General features: G+C 50.7%; 1 protein-coding gene across 3 annotated transcripts in view; it reads right to left on the reverse strand.

Moving 5' to 3' along the window:
- LOC143296959 (aldehyde dehydrogenase, mitochondrial-like) overlaps positions 1-27,150 on the reverse strand; it is a 72,537-nt gene that overhangs the window by 21,005 nt on the left and 24,382 nt on the right. For all 3 annotated transcript variants that reach the window (XM_076609018.1, XM_076609017.1, XM_076609016.1), the window contains exon 8: positions 21,077-21,205. In XM_076609018.1, the coding sequence (XP_076465133.1) occupies positions 21,077-21,205 (129 nt within the window). The remainder of the gene's footprint in view (positions 1-21,076; positions 21,206-27,150) is intronic.

Consider the following 27,150-nt stretch of genomic DNA (forward strand, 5'->3'; position numbering starts at 1 on the left):
CTGTCACACACCATCACACACCGTCACACACATCACACACCATCACACACATCACACACCATCACACACTGTCACACACATCACACACCATCACACACATCACACACCGTCACACACATCACACACCGTCACACACATCACACACCGTCACACACCGTCACACACCATCACACACCATCACACATCACACACCGTCACACACCGTCACACACCATCACACACCATCACACATCACACACACCATCACACACCATCACACACCATCACACATCACACACCATCACACACCGTCACACACCATCACACACATCACACACCGTCACACACCATCACACATCACACACACCGTCACACACCATCACACATCACACACACCGTCACACACCATCACACACCATCACACACCATCACACACCATCACACATCACACACCATCACACACCATCACACATCACACACCATCACACACCATCACACACCATCACACACCATCACACACCATCACACGTCACACACCATCACACACCGTCACACACCATCACACACATCACACACCGTCACACACCATCACACATCACACACACCGTCACACACCATCACACATCACACACACCGTCACACACATCACACACCGTCACACACCGTCACACACCATCACACACCGTCACACACCATCACACACCGTCACACACCGTCACACACCATCACACACCGTCACACACCGTCACACACCATCACACATCACACACCGTAACACACCATCACACATCACACACACCATCACACACCGTCACACACCGTCACACACCATCACACATCACACACCGTCACACACCGTCACACACCATCACACACCGTCACACACCGTCACACATCACACACCGTCACACACCGTCACACACCATCACACACCGTCACACACCATCACACACCATCACACATCACACACCGTCACACACCATCACACACCGTCACACACATCACACACTGTCACACACCATCACACACCGTCACACACATCACACACCGTCACACACATCACACACCGTCACACACATCACACACCATCACACACATCACACACCGTCACACACATCACACACCGTCACACACCATCACACACCGTCACACACATCACACACCGTCACACACATCACACACATCACACACCATCACACACCGTCACACACATCACACACCATCACACACATCACACACCGTCACACACATCACACACTGTCACATACAGTCACACACCATCACACACCGTCACATACAGTCACACACATCACACACCGTCACACACCGTCACACACCATCACACACATCACACACCGTCACACACCATCACACACATCACACACCATCACACACATCACACACCGTCACACACCATCACACACCGTCACACACATCACACACTGTCACACACCATCACACACCATCACACACCGTCACACACATCACACACCATCACACACATCACACACCATCACACACTGTCACACACATCACACACCATCACACACGTCACACACTGTCACACACCATCACACACCGTCACACACATCACACACCGTCACACACCGTCACACACCATCACACACCATCACACATCACACACCGTCACACACCGTCACACACCATCACACACCATCACACATCACACACACCATCACACACCATCACACACCATCACACATCACACACCATCACACACCGTCACACACCATCACACACATCACACACCGTCACACACCATCACACATCACACACACCGTCACACACCATCACACATCACACACACCGTCACACACATCACACACCGTCACACACCGTCACACACCATCACACACCGTCACACACCATCACACACCATCACACACCGTCACACACCGTCACACACCATCACACACCGTCACACACCGTCACACACCATCACACATCACACACCGTCACACACCATCACACATCACACACACCATCACACACCGTCACACACCGTCACACACCATCACACATCACACACCGTAACACACCGTCACACACCATCACACACCGTCACACACCGTCACACATCACACACCGTCACACACCATCACACACCGTCACACACCGTCACACACCATCACACATCACACACCGTCACACACCATCACACACCGTCACACATCACACACACCGTCACACACCGTCACACACCATCACACATCACACACCGTCACACACATCACACACCATCACACATCACACACCGTCACATCACCGTCACACATCACACACACCCGTCACACACATCACACACCGTCACACACCATCACACACCGTCAACACATCACACACACCGTCACACACACCGTCACACATCACACACACCGTCACACACCGTCACACACATCACAACACACCGTCACACACCATCACACACCGTCACAAACCGTCACACACCATCACACACATCACACACCGTCACACACCGTCACACACATCACACACCGTCACACACCGTCACACACATCACACACCGTAACACACTATCACACACATCACACACCGTCACACACATCACACACCATCACACACATCACACACCGTCACACACCATCACACACCGTCCACACACATCACACACCCGTCACACACCATCACACACATCACACACCGTCACACACATCACACACCGTCACACACCATCACACACCGTCACACACCATCACACACCGTCACACACATCACACACCGTCACACACCATCACACACCGTCACACACCGTCACACACATCACACACCGTCACACACCATCACACACATCACACACCGTCACACACCGTCACACACATCACACACCGTCACACACCGTCACACACCATCACACACATCACACACCGTCACACACCGTCACACACCATCACACACCATCACACATCACACACCATCACACACTGTCACACACCATCACACACCGTCACACACATCACACACATCACACACATCACACACCATCACACACTGTCACACACATCACACACCATCACACACTGTCACACACCATCACACACCGTCACACACATCACACACCGTCACACACCGTCACACACCATCACACACCGTCACACATCACACACACCGTCACACACACCGTCACACACCATCACACACACCGTCACACACATCACACACCGTCACACACCATCACACACCGTCACACATCACACACACCGTCACACACACCGTCACACACCATCACACATCACACACACCGTCACACACATCACACACCGTCACACACATCACACACCGTCACACACATCACACACCGTAACACACTATCACACACATCACACACCGTCACACACATCACACACCGTCACACACCATCACACACCGTCACACACATCACACACCGTCACACACCATCACACACACCGTCACACACCGTCACACACATCACACACCGTCACACACCGTCACACACCATCACACACCGTCACACACCGTCACACACATCACACACCGTCACACACCATCCCAGACCGTCACACACCGTCACACACCGTCACACACATCACACACCGTCACACACCATCACACACACACCGTCACACACATCACACACCGTCACACACCGTCACACACATCACACACCGTCACACACCATCACACACATCACACACCGTCACACACCGTCACACACATCACACACCGTCACACACCATCACACACATCACACACCGTCACACACCGTCACACACCATCACACACATCACACACCGTCACACACATCACACACCGTCACACACCATCACACACATCACACACCGTCACACACCATCACACACATCACACACCGTCACACACCGTCACACACATCACACACCGTGACACAGCATCACACACATCACACACCGTCACACACATCACACACATCAGACACCGTCACACACCATCACACACCGTCACACACATCACACACCGTCACACACCATCACACACATCACACACCGTCACACACCGTCACACACATCACACACCGTCACACACCATCACACACCGTCACACACCATCACACACCGTCACACACACCGTCACATACATCACACACCGTCACACACCATCACACACCGTCACACACCGTCACACACATCACACACCGTCACACACCGTCACACACATCACACACCGTCACACACCATCACACACATCACACACCGTCACACACCGTCACACACATCACACACCGTCACACACCGTCACACACCATCACACACCATCACACATCACACACCATCACACACTGTCACACACCATCACACACCGTCACACACCATCACACACATCACACACATCACACACCATCACACACATCACACACCATCACACACTGTCACACACCATCACACACCGTCACACACATCACACACCGTCACACACCGTCACACACCATCACACACCGTCACACATCACACACACCGTCACACACACCGTCACACACCATCACACACACCGTCACACACATCACACACCGTCACACACCATCACACACCGTCACACATCACACACACCGTCACACACACCGTCACACACCATCACACATCACACACACCGTCACACACATCACACACCCGTCACACACATCACACACCGTCACACACATCACACACCGTAACACACTATCACACACATCACACACCGTCACACACATCACACACCGTCACACACCATCACACACCGTCACACACATCACACACCGTCACACACCATCACACACCGTCACACACCGTCACACACATCACACACCGTCACACACCGTCACACACCATCACACACCGTCACACACCGTCACACACATCACACACCGTCACACACCATCCCAGACCGTCACACACCGTCACACACCGTCACACACATCACACACCGTCACACACCATCACACACATCACACACCGTCACACACATCACACACCGTCACACACCGTCACACACATCACACACCGTCACACACCATCACACACATCACACACCGTCACACACCGTCACACACATCACACACCGTCACACACCATCACACACATCACACACCGTCACACACCGTCACACACCATCACACACATCACACACCGTCACACACATCACACACCGTCACACACCATCACACACATCACACACCGTCACACACCATCACACACATCACACACCGTCACACACCGTCACACACATCACACACCGTGACACAGCATCACACACACACACACCGTCACACACATCACACACATCAACACCGTCACACACCATCACACACCGTCACACACATCACACACCGTCACACACAGCATCACACACATCACACACCGTCACACACATCAACACACCGTCACACACCATCACACACCGTCACACACCATCACACACCGTCACACACCGTCACACACCGTCACACACATCACACACCGTCACACACCGTCACACACCGTCACACACATCACACACCGTCACACACCGTCACACACATCACACACCGTCACACACCATCACACACATCACACACCGTCACACACCGTCACACACATCACACACCGTCACACACATCACACACCGTCACACACCATCACACACATCACACACCGTCACACACCGTCACACACCATCACACACCATCACACATCACACACCATCACACACCGTCACACACCATCACACACATCACACACCATCACACACATCACACACATCACACACCATCACACACTGTCACACCCCATCACACACTCATCACACACATCACACACTGTCACACACCATCACACACCGTCACTCACATCACACACCGTCACACACCGTCACACACCACACACACCGTCACACACACCGTCACACACCATCACACACACAATCACACACAATCACACACGTCAACACACCATCACACTCCTCACACATCAACACACACACCGTCACACCACCGTCACACACACCTCACACAATCTCACACACCGTCACACCATCACACACCTCACACACGTCACACACATCACCCACCCGTCACACACATCACCCACCGTCACACACCGTCACACACACATCACACTCCGTCACCACCACACACTCCACACACCATCACACATACCGTCACACACCGTCACACACAATCTACACACCGTCACTACACCGTCACACACATCACACATCCTCTCATCACCAGTCACACACATCACACCTCACACACATCACACACCGTCTCACACCGTCACACACATCACACACCGTCACACACCATCACACACCGTCACACACTCAGCACACACCGTCACACACGTCACACACCATCACACACCTGTACACACAATCACACACCATCACACACGTCACACACTGTCACACACCCATCACACGCAGTCACACACCGTCACACACCAGTCACACACCGTCACACACCATCACACACCGTCACACATCACACACCGTCACACACCGTCACACACATCACACACCACACACATCACACACTACCACATCACACATCACACACCGTCACACACATCACACACCTCACACACCAGTCACACACATTCACACACTTCACACACCGTCACACACCATCACACACCACACACACGTCACACACCGTCACACACCGTCACACAAATCACACACCGTCACTCACCAGCACACACATCACACACCATCACACACCGTCTCACACCATCACACACCATCACACACCATCACACACGTCACACACCATCACACACCGTCACACACCGTCACACACCATCACACACGTTCACACACCATCACACACAGTCACACACCATCACACACCTTCCACTCACACACCGTCACACACCATCACACACATCACACACCGTCACACACCGTCACACACCATCACACACCGCACACACATCACACACCGTCACACACCATCACACTCATCACACACCGTCACACACCATCACACACCGTCACACACATCACACACCGTCACACACCATCACACACATCACCACCGTCACACACTTCACACACCATCACACACATCACACACCAGTCACACACCATCCACACACCGTCACACACATCACACACCGTCACACACACCATTACACACGTCACACCACCGTCACACACCATCACACACAGCCGTCACACACCGTCACACACATCACACACCGTGACACAGCATCACACACATCACACACCGTCACACACATCACACACATCAGACACCGTCACACACGCATCACACACCGTCACACACATCACACACCGTCACACACCATCACACACATCACACACCGTCACACACATCACACACCGTCACACACCATCACACACCGTCACACACCATCACACACCGTCACACACCGTCACACACCGTCACACACATCACACACCGTCACACACCAGTCACACACCGTCACACACCGTCACACACATCACACACCGTCACACACCGTCACACACATCACACACACCGTCACACACCATCACACACATCACACACCGTCACACACCGTCACACACATCACACACCGTCACACACATCACACACCGTCACACACCATCACACACATCACACACCGTCACACACGCGTCACACACCATCACACACCATCACACATCACACACCATCACACACTGTCACACACCATCACACACCGTCACACACATCACACACCATCACACACATCACACACATCACACACCATCACACACTGTCACACCCATCACACACCATCACACACATCACACACTGTCACACACCATCACACACCGTCACACACATCACACACCGTCACACACCGTCACACATCACACACACCGTCACACACACCGTCACACACCATCACACACACCATCACACACATCACACACCGTCACACACCATCACACACCGTCACACATCACACACACCGTCACACACACCGTCACACACCATCACACATCACACACACCGTCACACACATCACACACCGTCACACACATCACACACCGTCACACACATCACACACCGTAACACACTATCACACACATCACACACCGTCACACACATCACACACATCACACACCGTCACACACCATCACACACCGTCACACACATCACACACCATCACACACATCACACACCGTCACACACCGTCACACACCGTCACACACATCACACACCGTCACACACCATCACACACCGTCACACACCGTCACACACATCACACACCGTCACACACCGTCACACACATCACACACCGTCACACACCATCACACACATCACACACCGTCACACACATCACACACCGTCACACACCGTCACACACATCACACACCGACACACACAATCACACACATCACACACCGTCACACACATCACACACCGTCACACACCGTCACACACCATCACACACCATCACACAACCACACCGTCACACACAGTCACACACATCACACACCATCACACATCACACACACCATCACACACCATCACACACCCATCACACATCACACACCATCACACACCGTCACACACCATCACACACATCACACACACCGTCACACACCATCACACACTCACACACACCCGTCCACACACCATCACACATCACACACACCGTCACACACATCCACACACCGTCACACACCGTCACACACCATCACACACCGTCACACACCATCACACACCATCACACACCGTCACACACCGTCACACACATCACACACCGTCTCACACCGTCACACACCATCACACATCACACACCGTAACACACCACATCCACATCACGACACACCATCACACACCGTCACACACCGTCACACACCATCCACATACACATCGTCACACACCGTCACACACATCACACACCGTCACACACCAGTCACACACCGTCCTCACACACCTCACACACATCACACACCATCACACACCGTCACACACACCATCACACACATCCACACACCTTCACACACCTCACACACCATCACACAACCGTCACACCACTCACCACACCCTACACACCATCACACACATCACACACTGTCCCACACCATCACACACCGTCACACCATCACACACCGTCACACACCTCCACTACACCACACCCACCACATCACACACCGTCACACACACCATCTCACACACCTCACACACATCACACACCGTCACACACATCACACACCGTCACACATCACACTCACCGTCACACACCATCACACACCATCACACACAGCACACACCGTCACACACACACACACGTCACACACAGTCACACAACCTTCACACACCATCACACATCCGTCCACACACCGTCACACACCGTCACACACATCACATCACACCGTCACACACCATCACACACCTTCACACAACCGTCACACACATCACACACTGTCACACACCATCACACACCGTCACACACATCAGACACCATCACACACATCACACACCATCACACACTGTCACACACATCACACACCATCACACACGTCACACACTGTCACACACCATCACACACCGTCACACACATCACACACCGTCACACACCGTCACACACCATCACACACCATCACACATCACACACCGTCACACACCGTCACACACACTCACACACCATCACACATCACACACACCATCACACACCATCACACACCATCACACATCACACACCATCACACACCGTCACACACCATCACACACATCACACACCGTCACACACCATCACACATCACACACACCGTCACACACCATCACACACACCGTCACACACATCACACACCGTCACACACCGTCACACACCATCACACACCGTCACACACCATCACACACCATCACACACCGTCACACACCGTCACACACCATCACACACCGTCACACACCGTCACACACCATCACACATCACACACCGTCACACACCATCACACATCACACACACCATCACACACCGTCACACACCGTCACACACCATCACACATCACACACCGTAACACACCGTCACACACCATCACACACCGTCACACATCACACACCGTCACACACCATCACACACCGTCACACACCATCACACATCACACACCGTCACACACCATCACACACCGTCACACATCACACACACCGTCACACACCGTCACACACCATCACACATCACACACCGTCACACACATCACACACCATCACACATCACACACCGTCACACACCGTCACACATCACACACACCGTCACACACATCACACACCGTCACACACCATCACACACCGTCACACATCACACACACCGTCACACACACCGTCACACACCATCACACATCACACACACCGTCACACACCGTCACACACATCACACACCGTCACACACCATCACACACCGTCACAACCATCACACCACCAGTCACACACCATCACACACCGTCACACACATCACACACCGTCACACACATCACCACATCACACACCGTCACACACTACACATCACACACGTCACACACCATCACACACCATCACACAACCGTCACACACATCACACACCGTCACACACCATCACACACATCACACACCGTCCACCACATCACATCACATCAGACACCGTCACACACCATCACACACCGTCACACATCATCACACGAGCCGTCACACACATCACCACATCACACACCCCCATCAACACCATCACACAATCGTCACACACATCACACACCGTCAACACATCCACTCACACACCGTCACACACATCACACACCGTCACACACCATCACACACCGTCACACACCATCACACCACCGTCACACACCGTCACACACCGTCACCACATCACACTCCGTACACACATCACACACCGTCACACTACCGTCACACACATCACACACCGCACACACTACCGTCACACACATCACACCTCACACACATCACACACATCACACCGTCACACACCATCACACACATCACACACCGTCCACACACGTCACACACCATCACACACCATCACACATCACCACACCATCACACACCGTCACACACCATCACACACCGTCACACACATCACACACCATCACACACATCACACACCATCACACACTGTCACACACATCACACACCATCACACACTGTCACACACCATCACACACCGTCACACACATCACACACCGTCACACACCGTCACACACCATCACACACCGTCACACATCACACACACCGTCACACACACCGTCACACACCATCACACACACCGTCACACACATCACACACCATCACACACCGTCACACATCACACACACCGTCACACACACCGTCACACACCATCACACATCACACACACCGTCACACACATCACACACCGTCACACACATCACACACCGTCACACACATCACACACCGTAACACACTATCACACACATCACACACCGTCACACACATCACACACCGTCACACACCATCACACACCGTCACACACATCACACACCGTCACACACCATCACACACATCACACACCGTCACACACCGTCACACACCGTCACACACCATCACACACCGTCACACACCGTCACACACATCACACACCGTCACACACCATCCCAGACCGTCACACACCGTCACACACCGTCACACACATCACACACCGTCACACACCATCACACACATCACACACCGTCACACACATCACACACCGTCACACACATCACACACCGTCACACACCATCACACACCGTCACACACCGTCACACACATCACACACCGTCACACACCATCACACACATCACACACCGTCACACACCGTCACACACCATCACACACATCACACACCGTCACACACATCACACACCGTCACACACCATCACACACATCACACACCGTCACACACCATCACACACATCACACACCGTCACACACCGTCACAGACATCACACACCGTGACACAGCATCACACACATCACACACCGTCACACACATCACACACATCAGACACCGTCACACACCATCACACACCGTCACACACATCACACACCGTCACACACCATCACACACATCACACACCGTCACACACCGTCACACACATCACACACCGTCACACACCATCACACACCGTCACACACCATCACACACCGTCACACACCATCACACACCGTCACACACCGTCACACACCGTCACACACATCACACACCGTCACACACCATCACACACCGTCACACACCGTCACACACATCACACACCGTCACACACATCACACACCGTCACACACCATCACACACATCACACACCGTCACACACCGTCACACACATCACACACCGTCACACACATCACACACCGTCACACACCATCACACACATCACACACCGTCACACACCGTCACACACCATCACACACCATCACACATCACACACCATCACACACTGTCACACACCATCACACACCGTCACACACATCACACACCATCACACACATCACACACCATCACACACTGTCACACCCATCACACACCATCACGCACATCACACACTGTCACACACCATCACACACCGTCACACACATCACACACCGTCACACACCGTCACACACCGTCACACATCACACACACCGTCACACACACCGTCACACACCATCACACACACCATCACACACATCACACACCGTCACACACCATCACACACCGTCACACATCACACACACCGTCACACACACCGTCACACACCATCACACATCACACACACCGTCACACACATCACACACCGTCACACACCGTCACACACATCACACACCGTCACACACATCACACACCGTAACACACTATCACACACATCACACACCGTCACACACATCACACACCGTCACACACCATCACACACCGTCACACACATCACACACCATCACACACATCACACACCGTCACACACCGTCACACACATCACACACCGTCACACACCATCACACACCGTCACACACCATCACACACCGTCACACACCGTCACACACATCACACACCGTCACACACCATCACACACATCACACACCGTCACACACATCACACACCGTCACACACCGTCACACACATCACACACCGTCACACACCATCACACACATCACACACCGTCACACACCGTCACACACATCACACACCGTCACACACCATCACACACCGTCACACACCGTCACACACCATCACACACATCACACACCGTCACACACATCACACACCGTCACACACCATCACACACCGTCACACACCATCACACACATCACACACCGTCACACACCGTCACACACATCATACACCGTCACACACCATCACACACATCACACACATCACACACCGTCACACACATCACACACCATCACACACCGTCACACACCATCACACACCGTCACACACATCACACACCGTCACACACCATCACACACATCACACACCGTCACACACCGTCACACACATCACACACCGTCACACACCATCACACACCGTCACACACCGTCACACACATCACACACCGTCACACACCGTCACACACATCACACACCGTCACACACCATCACACACCGTCACACACAGTCAAACACCGTCACACACATCACACACCGTCACACACACTACACACATCTCACACCGTCACACACATCATCACACCCGACACACACATCACACACACGTCACACACCGTCACACACCATCACACACCGTCACACACCTCACACACATCACAAACCGTCACACACATCACACACAGTGCTCACACAACACGTCACACACCGTCACACACCATCACACACATCACACATCCGTCACACACATCACACACCGTCACACATCCATCACACACAGTCACACACCGTCACACACCATCACACACATCACACACCGTCACACACATCACACACCGTCACACACATCACACAACCGTGACCACAGCCATCACACACATCACAGCACCGTCACACACATCGTCACACAACTCAGACACCGTCACACACCATCACACACAGTCACACACATCACACACCGTCACACACGTTATCACACACATCACACACCGTCACACACCGTCACACACAGTCACACACATCACACACCGTCATACAACACCGTCACAAACACATCACACACCGTCCACACACAGTCACACACAGCACACACCGTCACACACCGTCACACACCGTCACACACCGTCACACACATCACACACACCGTCACACACCGTCACACACATCACACACATCACACACCGTCACACACATCACACACATCAGACACCGTCCACACACCATCACACACCGTCACACACATCACACACCGTCACACACACCATCACACACATCACACACCGTCACACACCGTCATCACACATCACACACCGTCAACACACCATCACACACCGTCACACACCATCACACACCGTCACACACCGTCACACACCGTCACACACATCACACACATCACCACACACGTCACACACCGTCCACACACATCACACACCGTCACACAACCGTCACACACATCACACACCGTCACACAACCACACACACATCACACACCGTCTACACACATCACATCACACACCATCACACACATCACACCACCGTCACACACCATCACACACCGTCACACACCATCACACACCGTCACACACCATCACACACATCACACACCGTCACACACCGTCACACACATCACACACCGTCACACACCATCACACACCGTCACACACCGTCACACACATCACACACCGTCACACACCGTCACACACATCACACACCGTCACACACCATCACACACATCACACACCGTCACACACCGTCACACACATCACACACCGTCACACACCATCACACACATCACACACCGTCACACACCATCACACACCGTCACACACATCACACACCGTCACACACCATCACACTCATCACACACCGTCACACACCATCACACACCGTCACACACATCACACACCGTCACACACCATCACACACATCACACACCGTCACACACATCACACACCATCACACACATCACACACCGTCACACACCATCACACACCGTCACACACATCACACACCGTCACACACCATCACACACATCACACACCGTCACACACATCACACACCGTCACACACCGTCACACACCGTCACACACATCACACACCGTCACACACATCACACACCGTCACACACCGTCACACACATCACACACCGTCACACACATCACACACCGTCACACACCATCACACACATCACACACCGTCACACACATTACACGCCGTCACACACCATCACACACCGTCACACAGATCACACACCGTCACACACCATCACACACCGTCACACACATCACACACCGTCACACACATCACACACATCACACACCGTCACACACATCACACACCGTCACACACCATCACACACATCACACACCGTGACACACCGTCACACACATCACACACCGTCACACACATCACACACCGTCACACACCATCACACACATCACACACCGTCACACACCATCACACACATCACACACCGTCACACACCGTCACACACCATCACACACCGTCACACACATCACACACCGTCACACACCATCACACACATCACACACCGTCACACACATCACACACCGTCACACACCATCACACACCGTCACACACATCACACACCGTCACACACCGTCACACACAGTCACACACCGTCACACACATCACACACCGTCACACACCATCACACACCGTCACACACCGTCACACACATCACACACCGTCACACACATCACACACCGTCACACACCATCACACACATCACACACCGTCACACACCGTCACACACATCACACACCGTCACACACCGTCACACACATCACACACCGTCACACACCATCACACACATCACACACCGTCACACACCATCACACACATCACACACCGTCACACACCATCACACACATCACACACCGTCACACACATCACACACCATCACACACATCACACACCGTCACACACCGTCACACACCATCACACACCGTCACACACATCACACACCGTCACACACCATCACACACCATCACACACATCACATACCGTCACACACATCACACACCGTCACACACCATCACACACATCACACACCGTCACACACACATCACACACCGTCACATACATCACACACCGTCACACACCATCACACACCATCACACACATCACACACCGTCACACACATCACACACCGTCACACACCATCACACACATCACACACCGTCACACACATCACACACCGTCACACACCATCACACACATCACACACCGTCACACACATCACACACCGTCACACACCATCACACACATCACACACCGTCACACACATCACACACCGTCACACACCATCACACACATCACACACCGTCACACACATCACACACCATCACACACCATCACACACATCACACACCGTCACACACCGTCACACACCGTCACACACATCACACACCGTCACACACCATCACACACATCACACACCGTCACACACATCACACACCGTCACACACCGTCACACACATCACACACCGTCACACACCGTCACACCCCGTCACACACATCACACACCGTCACACACCATCACACACATCACACACCGTCACACACCATCACACACATCACACACCGTCACACACCGTCACACACCATCACACACATCACACACCGTCACACACATCACACACCGTCACACACCATCACACACCGTCACACACCATCACACACATCACACAGTCACACATCACACACCGTCACACACCATCACACACATCACACCGTCACACACCGTCACACACATCACACACCGTCACACACCATCACACACATCACACACCGTCACACACCGTCACACACCGTCACACACATCACACACCGTCACACACCATCACACACCATCACACACATCACACACCGTCACACACATCACACACCATCACACACATCACACACCGTCACACACATCACACACCGTCACACACACATCACACACCGTCACACACATCACACACCGTCACACACCATCGCACACCATCACACACATCACACACCGTCACACACATCACACACCGTCACACACCATCACACACCGTCACACACATCACACACCGTCACACACCGTCACACACATCACACACCGTCACACACCGTCACACACATCACACACCGTCACACACCATCACACACCGTCACACACATCACACACATCACACACCGTCACACACATCACACACATCACACACCGTCACACACATCACACACCGTCACACACCATCACACACCGTCACACACCGTCACACACATCACACACCGTCACACACCGTCACACACATCACACACCGTCACACACCATCACACACATCACACACCGTCACACACCATCACACACATCACACACCGTCACACACATCACACACCGTCACACACCGTCACACACATCACACACCGTCACACACCATCACACACATCACACACCGTCACACACCATCACACACATCACACACCGTCACACACCATCACACACATCACACACCGTCACACACATCACACACCGTCACACACCATCACACACCATCACACACCGTCACACACATCACACACCGTCACACACCGTCACACACCATCACACACATCACACAGTCACACACCGTCACACACCATCACACACATCACACACCGTCACACACCGTCACACACCATCACACACCGTCACACACATCACACACCGTCACACACCATCACACACCATCACACACATCACATACCGTCACACACATCACACACCGTCACACACATCACACACCGTCACACACATCACACACCGTCACACACCGTCACACACACATCACACACCGTCACACACATCACACACCGTCACACACCATCACACACATCACACACCATCACACACCATCACACACATCACACACCGTCACACACATCACACACCGTCACACACCGTCACACACACATCACACACCGTCACACACATCACACACCGTCACACACCATCACACACATCACACACCGTCACACACATCACACACCGTCACACACCATCACACACATCACACACCGTCACACACATCACACACCGTCACACACCATCACACACCGTCACACACATCACACACCGTCACACACCGTCACACACATCACACACCGTCACACACCATCACACACATCACACACCGTCACACACATCACACACCATGACACACATCACACACCGTCACACACCGTCACACACATCACACACCGTCACACACCGTCACACCCCGTCACACACATCACACACCGTCACACACATCACACACCGTCACACACCGTCACACACATCACACACCGTCACACACCATCACACACATCACACACCGTCACACACCGTCACACACATCACACACCGTCACACACCATCACACACATCACACACCGTCACACACCATCACACACATCACACACCGTCACACACCGTCACACACATCACACACCGTCACACACCGTCACGCACCATCACACACCGTCACACACTATCACAAACCATCACATACCGTCACACACATCACACACCGTCACGCACCATCACACACCGTCACACACTATCACAAACCATCACATACCGTCACAAACATCACACACACCGTCACACACCATCACACACCATCACATACCGTCACACACATCACACACACCGTCACACACATCACATACCGTCACACACCGTCACACACTATCACATACCGTCACACACATCACACCGTCACACACCGTCACACACCATCACATACCGTCACACACATCACACACACCGTCACACACCCTCACACACTGTCACACACCCTCACACACCATCACATACCGTCACACACATCACACCGTCACACACCGTCACATACCGTCACACACCATGACATACCATCACACACATCACACACCGTCACACACACCGACACGCACCATCACACACCATGACATACCATCACACACCATCATACACACCACACACACCATGACACACACCATGACACACCATCACACACACACCACACACACCATCGCACACCATAACACACCATCACACATCATTACACACACCATCACACACCATGACACAAACCATGACACACCATCACACATCATTACACACACCATCACACATCATTACACACACCATCGCACACCATAACACACCATCACACGTCATTACACACACCATGACACACCATCACACATCATTACACACACCATGACACACAATCACACATCATTACACACACCATCACACATCATTACACACACCATCACACACCACCACACACCACCACACATCATTACACATCATTACACACACCATCACACACCATGAGTCACACACACACACACACACACACACACACACACACACACACTGTCACGTATGCTGGGGATTATATACCTCGAGTATCTCGTTTGTCACACACTCCACATACCCCGGGTATCCATTCTGTCACACACTCACATACCCCGGGTATCCATTCTGTCACACACACTCACATACCCCGGGTATCCATTCTGTCACACACACCACATACCTCAGGTATCCATTCTGTCACACACACTCACATACCCCGGGTATCCATTCTGTCACACACACCACATACCCCGGGTATCCATTCTGTCACACACACTCACATACCCCGGGTATCCATTCTGTCACACACACTCACATACCCCGGGTATCCATTCTGTCACACACACCACATACCTCAGGTATCCATTCTGTCACACACACCACATACCCCGGGTATCCATTCTGTCACACACACCACATACCTCAGATATCCATTCTGTCACACACACCACATACCTCGGGTATCCATTCTGTCACACACACCACATACCCCGGGTATCCATTCTGTCACACACACCACATACCCCGGGTATCCATTCTGTCACACACACCACATACCCCGGGTATCCATTCTGTCACACACCACATACCTCAGATATCCATTCTGTCACACACCACATACCTCAGGTATCCATTCTGTCACACACACCACATACCTCAGATATCCATTCTGTCACACACACCACATACCTCAGGTATCCATTCTGTCACACACCACATACCTCAGGTATCCATTCTGTCACACACACCACATACCCCGGGTATCCATTCTGTCACACACCACATACCTCAGGTATCCATTCTGTCACACACACCACATACCTCAGATATCCATTCTGTCACACACCACATACCTCAGGTATCCATTCTGTCACACACACCACATACCCCGGGTATCCATTCTGTCACACACACCACATACCCCGGGTATCCATTCTGTCACACACACCACATACCCCAGATATCCAGTCTGTCAAACACACCACTGCTTGTCTGTCTGTCTGTACGTGTGTGTATTATTCTTTGTCTCCATCGCTGTCTCTGTCTCTCTCTCCTTGTCTCTCTCTCTCTCCTCTACATCTCTGTCTCTCCCTCTCCCTTTCTCTCTCTCTCTCTCTCTCTCTCTTTCTTTCCCTCTCTGTCTGTCTTTCTTTCCCTCCCTCCCTCCCCCTTCCTATCTCTCTCTCTTCTTTTTCTGTCTGTCTCTCACTCCATCTCTCTATGTCTGTCTGTCTCTCACTCACTCCCTCATTCTGTCTCTCACCCATCCACCCCCCTCTCTCTCTCCCCCTCTCTCTTTGTCTCTGTCCCTCCCCCCCCCCCTCTCTCCCCTCCCCCTCTCCTGTCTCTCTCCCCCTCTCTCTCTCCCCTCTCTCCCCCCCTCTATCCCCCCCTCTCTCTCCCCTCTCCCCCTGTCTCTCTCTCCCCCCCCCTCTCTCTCTCCCCTCTCCCCCTGTCTCTCTCCCCTCTCCCCCTGTCTCTCTCCCCTCTCTCTCTCCCCTCTCAACCCTGTCTCTCTCCCCTCTCTCTCTCTCCCCCCTGTCTCTCTCCCCCCTCTCTCTCCCCTCTCAACCCTGTCTCTCTTCCCTCTCTCTCTCTCCCTCCCCCCCTCTCCCCCTGTCTCTCTCCCCTCTCTCTCTCTCTCTCTCTCCCTCTCCCTCTTTCTGTCTCTCTGTCCACAGAAGTGACGATGACCTGTTTGATGAGGGAGGCGATGAAGAGTGCGGACAGCGGGGTCTGTTCTGCGGGCTTGACGATGATGACGTTCCCTGCCGCCAGGGCTGGGGCCACCTTCCATGTGAACATCATGGCTGGGAAGTTCCACTGTCACACACACACACACACACACACACACACACACACACACACACACACACACAGCAACCATCAAATACACACACACACAAACACACACCATCACACACACACCATCACACACACACACACACCACCACCACCATCACACACACACACACACACACACACACCATCTCACACACACACACCATCACACACACACACACACACACACACACACACACACACACACATGTATATAAATATATTATATCTATTAACCAGCCTGTGAAGCTTTCATATTTGTGCCCTTGCCTACAGAAGCTGTTGTACAGCGAAAATTTGCTCCTTTTAAAATGACAAGTTTTAAATGTAGCAAGTGCTCAGCTAGCTGGCTTCTTACCAGAAACTCACAGAACATGCCGAAAAGTGGACAACAGTTTCACTGCAGTGGCGGTGTCCAACCATTGACATGAGAAGGTAACTCCTGTGACGTAAAGTTGGAATTTGAACTGAAAGGTGTAAGCGTCTGCCGGTCACTTTCAGAAGTGTCAATCTCAGGCACACATCTAGCCTGGCGGGCGCAACAGCCGAGTGGTTAAAGCGTTGGACTCTCAATCTGAGGGTCCCGGGTTCGAATCACGGTAACGGCGCCTGGTGGGTAAAGGGTGGAGATTTTTCCGATCTCCCAGGTCAACATATGTGCAGGCCTGCTAGTGCCTGAACCCCCTTCGTGTGTATAAGCATGCAGAAGATCAAATACGCACGTTAAAGATCCTGTAACCCATGTCAGTGATCGGTGGGTTATGGAGACACGAAAATACCCAGCATGCATGAACCACGACAGAGTCATCGGCAAGTCGATGTTGGTCGTGTAACGGAAAGAAGAAAAAAAGAAGCCTGTTGCACACACAGTCAACTGCCTGATATTCTACTGTAAATACTTTGTTTTAGACGTGCTGGTTATTTGTAAATTGTAGTTTCGACACATGTGTTCATATGAGTATGTTGACAGCATTTAAAGTTGTTACACTTATTGTTTTGACACGAATCACAGTTCTTTTTAACGACTGATATAATCGCCATGTCGTCATAAGCTTGAAAGGAGAATTAATTCTTTCGAACGTCTGTCAGTGACGTCTGTGCCCACTGACAGTTTATTCGAATGTTCCAGGGAATGACGTATTCTTTCTCATTTACGCACGCTAATGAAGGTTAGGCTTTGTGTTTCCCGCGTTGAGCGGAGGAATTTAAAACGTTGAGCACTGGCCTTTTTTGCTGAATGCATTTGATGGTCAAGCCATAATAGTTCTTCAAATCATTGTATTGAGCACTGACTACTATTAATATATTTTGGTTTCTCAGTTTGCCAGTGTTATCAAAGCCACTAATCTATTATCTTTATATATATATATATATATATATATATATATATATATATATATATATATATATATATATATATATATTCATGTTTCATTCCACACGCTGATATCAGTTGTACTGCTACAGTGTTTCACTGACTCTCAGTACAATAGCTTCACAGTTACAGTTTGATTGATTGATGTGGATACTTCCATAGCGCCTATCCTCGGTCAGAGACCAAGCTCTAAGCGCTTTACATACACGGGGACATTTTGCACCACAGGCTGCCTACCTGGGTAGAGCCGACTGACGGCTGCCACTGGGCGCTCATCATTCGTTTCCTGTGTCATTCAAGCAGATTTCAGACGCACACACATACACACTCAGACAGACATGTAACATTTTACGTGTATGACCGTTTGTTTGTTTTTTATTTACCCCGCCATGTAGGCAGCCATACTCCGTTTTCGGGGGTGTGCATGCTGGGTATATTCTTGTTTCCATAACCCACCGAACGCTGACATGGATTACAGGATCTTTAACGTGCGTATTTGATCTTCTGCGTGCGCATACACACGAAGGGGGTTCAGGCACTAGCAGGTCTGCACGTATGTTGACCTGGGAGATCGGAAAAATCTCCACCCTTTACCCACCAGGCGCCGTCACCCAGATTCGAACCCAGGACCCTCAGATTGAAAGTCCAACGCTTTAACCATTCGGCTATTGAGTACAGTGTGCTCAGTACTTTGTGGGTGTGCAGTATCCTGTTGTGGTGATTACAAGACAGTGTTGGATTAATATCAGTTACTGGTTAAAACCATCTGGTATGTATCACAGTCTGTTAATTGTAATTTAGCTATCATGCTCTCTCCTACACGGCTTACTCCAGTATAGTGCTACATGATAACTGATTCATTTGAGTCACTTTGACACACTATGAGCTTTACTTAAATCTATACTGTCGGTGTACTTTCACTAAACCAGCTTAGCTTCAAATACTATTTAAATGTATTAGGAATGTCATTTGATGTCAGTGTTCAGTCCGTTCACACATATGCATTGTTTATGTTACGTTGTTGCCTACGTCAAACCAAGTGGTAGTCTTCCCATTGTAATATACATGTGCGCTTGTACTGACATGTTATACTTATGATACGTCGTTATTTGTCTCTTATGTGCTTACTATCCACTTATGCTGACATGTTATATTTATGACATGTCGTTATTTGTATTTGTATTTCTTTTTATCACAACAGATTTCTCTGTGTGAAATTCGGGCTGCTCTCCCCAGGGAGAGCGCGTCGCTACACTACAGCGCCACCCTTTTTTTTTTTTTTTTTTTTTTTTATTCCTGCGTGCAGTTTTATTTGTTTTTCCTGTCGAAGTGGATTTTTCTACAGAATTTTGCCAGGAACAAACCTTTTGTTGCCGTGGGTTCTTTTACGTGCGCTAAGTGCATGCTGCACACGGGACCTCGGTTTATCGTCTCAGCATCCGATTGACTAGCGTCCAGACCACCACTCAAGGTCTAGTGGAGGGGGAGAAAATATCGGCGGCTGAGCCGTGATTGGAACCAGCTCCCTCAGATTCTCTCGCATCCTAGGCGGACGCGTGACCTCTAGGCCATCACTCCACTCTCTAGGCCATCACTCCACTCTTGTGTCTTATCAGGCATCGTCTCCTCCTCCTCCCCTGTCCCTCTCTCTCCTGATAATGTTGCGATAAAACAACAGAAAACCCTTCGTGACTGGCCCTTCTATATGTCCCTGGCCAGTGGTCAGGTCTTTTCTATCCTTTCACCTTCATACTCTTTACTTCAGTAAATCAGTTCCCGTTATAATAATACCGCTCGGTTTACACAACGCGGCTACATAAAGACATGTAAAATCTACTGTTGTTGAAATATATATATATATATATATATATAAGTGAATATCATGTGTGTGTGTGTGTGTGTGTGTGTGTGTGTGTGTGTGTGTGTGTGTGTGTGTGTGTGTGTATTCTAATGCTGGAGATATCGCCGGCTGACAAATATAACCGCCGTTGTTTGAACACACACACACACACACACACACACACACACACACACACACACACAGGGAGACAGCGACAGAGAGTGTGAGAAAGGGAGAGGGACACATGGAGAGAGAGAGAGAGAGAGAGAGAGGGGGGGGGGGGCGTCGGATATGTAGTTATCTATCAAGGCCACAACCACACATGAACGAAGGGCGATAACACTACAACGCCAGCAGAACTTGACCAGCTTACTGCCCTCTATGCACTGAGACATGTATGTGTAAGGCAGTCACGAAGACCCGCCATGAACAAGGGGCCATAACACTTTACAACGTCAGCAGAGCTTTACCATCTCACCTCTATGCACTGTGACATGTATGTGTAGGGCAGTAACGAAGACCCGCCACTCTTGTCCATAGCAGAAATGATTATGACCTTTCTAATGTATTGGCCCCTTTCGTGTCAACAGAAAACCCATTCCACGGGCGAAGACCATTTGAACGAAACGCCGACGGGCGCAATAGCCAAGTGGTTAAAGCGTTGGACTGTCAATCTGAGGGCCCCGGGTTCGAATCACGGTGACGGCGCCTGGTGGGTGAAGGGTGGAGATTTTTAGGATCTCCCAGGTCAACATATGTGCAGACCTGCTAGTGCCTGAACCCCCTTCGTGTGTATATGCAAGCAGAAGATCAAATACGCACGTTAAGGATCCTGTAATCCATGTCAGCGTTCGGTGGGTTATGGAAACAAGAACATACCCAGCATGCACACTCCCGAAAACGGAGTATGGCTGCCTACATGGCGGGGTAAAAACGGTCATACACGTAAAAGCCCACTCGTGTACATACGAGTGAACGTGGGAGTTGCAGCCCACGAATGCAGAAGAAGAAGAACGAAACGCCCATTGACATTTACAACATATCTTTTTCCTTTCAGCCACAGCTGTCTGGAACACCTTTCCTCCGTCTGTTCAACAGACCCAGTCTCTCTGTCAATGTCAATGATACCTTTCTTCTGCAGACACTACAGTCCCACCATACTATTATCTGGGTAAAACGAAAGAACCAATTATCCACTGCCATCTGAGACTCGGTATGAGCGAATTAAACTCTGACCTGTATAATAGACATATAAGGAATGATCCATCCTGTTCTTGCAGCTTTTCCCAAGAGACAGCTGAGCATTTTCTATTGCACTGCCCGAACCACAACATACATAGAACAAACACTGTTCATAATCTCCCACAAGAACATATATCTGTTCATAGTCTTGAGGTCAGTGTCAGCATCTTTGAAACCGTTCACAAGTTTATGACTCGAACGGTTTGATCTCTAACTTAGACAATTCTCTTTATTGCATAATTATGTGGATGGGCATGTGTGTGTGTGTATGTATACATAATCATATCTATATATGTCTGCATGTACTCAAATACAAATGTCTTTGACGTTGAGTGATATTCTGTCTGTATGCATATATGTAAGCGCATGTGCCTGAATTAGTGCTGTTCTTTGACTTGCCAATTCACATTATGAATACATAGTTGTGCTTTTTGACTCACTTGTGTAAACAAAGTGAGCCTATGTTTTAACCTGGTGTTCGGTTGTCTGTGTGTGTGTGTGTGTCCGTGTGTCTGTGTGTCCGTGGTAAACTTTAACATTGACATTTTCTCTGCAGATACTTTGTCAGTTGACACCAAATTATATGCACTGCATTTACTGTTATATTTATATTTTTTGTATTCTCTAAACTTGGCACTTTGACCTCTTATTCTGACACAACAAATAGAGGAGTCGTTATTATCATTTTTTTGTTCAAACAGGAACTTCTTTTGCGAAGCATGGAATTTTTTTAATTTATTTTGCAAACGTTTTGGTGCAGATAGTAAAAAAAAAAAGGGAAATTACTCTGTAATTAATGCTAGGGGACGTAATTTATCCCAAGTGAGTCTTGAAGGCCTTGACAAGTTGGGTGGGACTGTCATGCTGTGTTTGTGCCTTTTTAATGACTTTTTTTTTTTTAAATGAACGGATTACATGAACACAGTAAGGGCATTATACATTAAATTACACATATATTACAAAACGTAAAGAGGCTGGTCTTTCACATTACGCCATCCTAAACAATGCACCAAATACAAAAATAGCAAAGTGCATTCGATAAGTGCAGTGATTGTGCTTTGACATTGCTACTTTTCTCTGTCTTCCTATTGACGGGCGCAATAGCCGAGTGGTTAAAGCGTTGGACTTTCAATCTGAGGGTCCCGGGTTCGAATCACGGTGACGGCGCCTGGTGGGTAAAAGGGTGGGGATTTTTACGATCTCCCAGGTCAACATATGTGTAGACCTGCTAGTGCCTGAACCCCCTTCGTGTGTAAATGCATGCAGAAGATCAAATACGCACGTTAAAGATCCTGTAATCCATGTCAGCGTTCGGTGGGTTATGGAAACAAGAACATACCCAGCATGCACACCCCCGAAAGCGGAGTATGGCTGCCTACATGGCGGGGTAAAAACGGTCATGCACGTAAAAGCCCACTCGTGTACATGCGAGTGAACGTGGGAGTTGCAGCCCACGAACGCAGAAGAAGA

This window comes from Babylonia areolata, chromosome 22 (genome assembly GCF_041734735.1).
Source record: "Babylonia areolata isolate BAREFJ2019XMU chromosome 22, ASM4173473v1, whole genome shotgun sequence".
Taxonomy (NCBI): domain Eukaryota; kingdom Metazoa; phylum Mollusca; class Gastropoda; order Neogastropoda; family Buccinidae; genus Babylonia; species Babylonia areolata.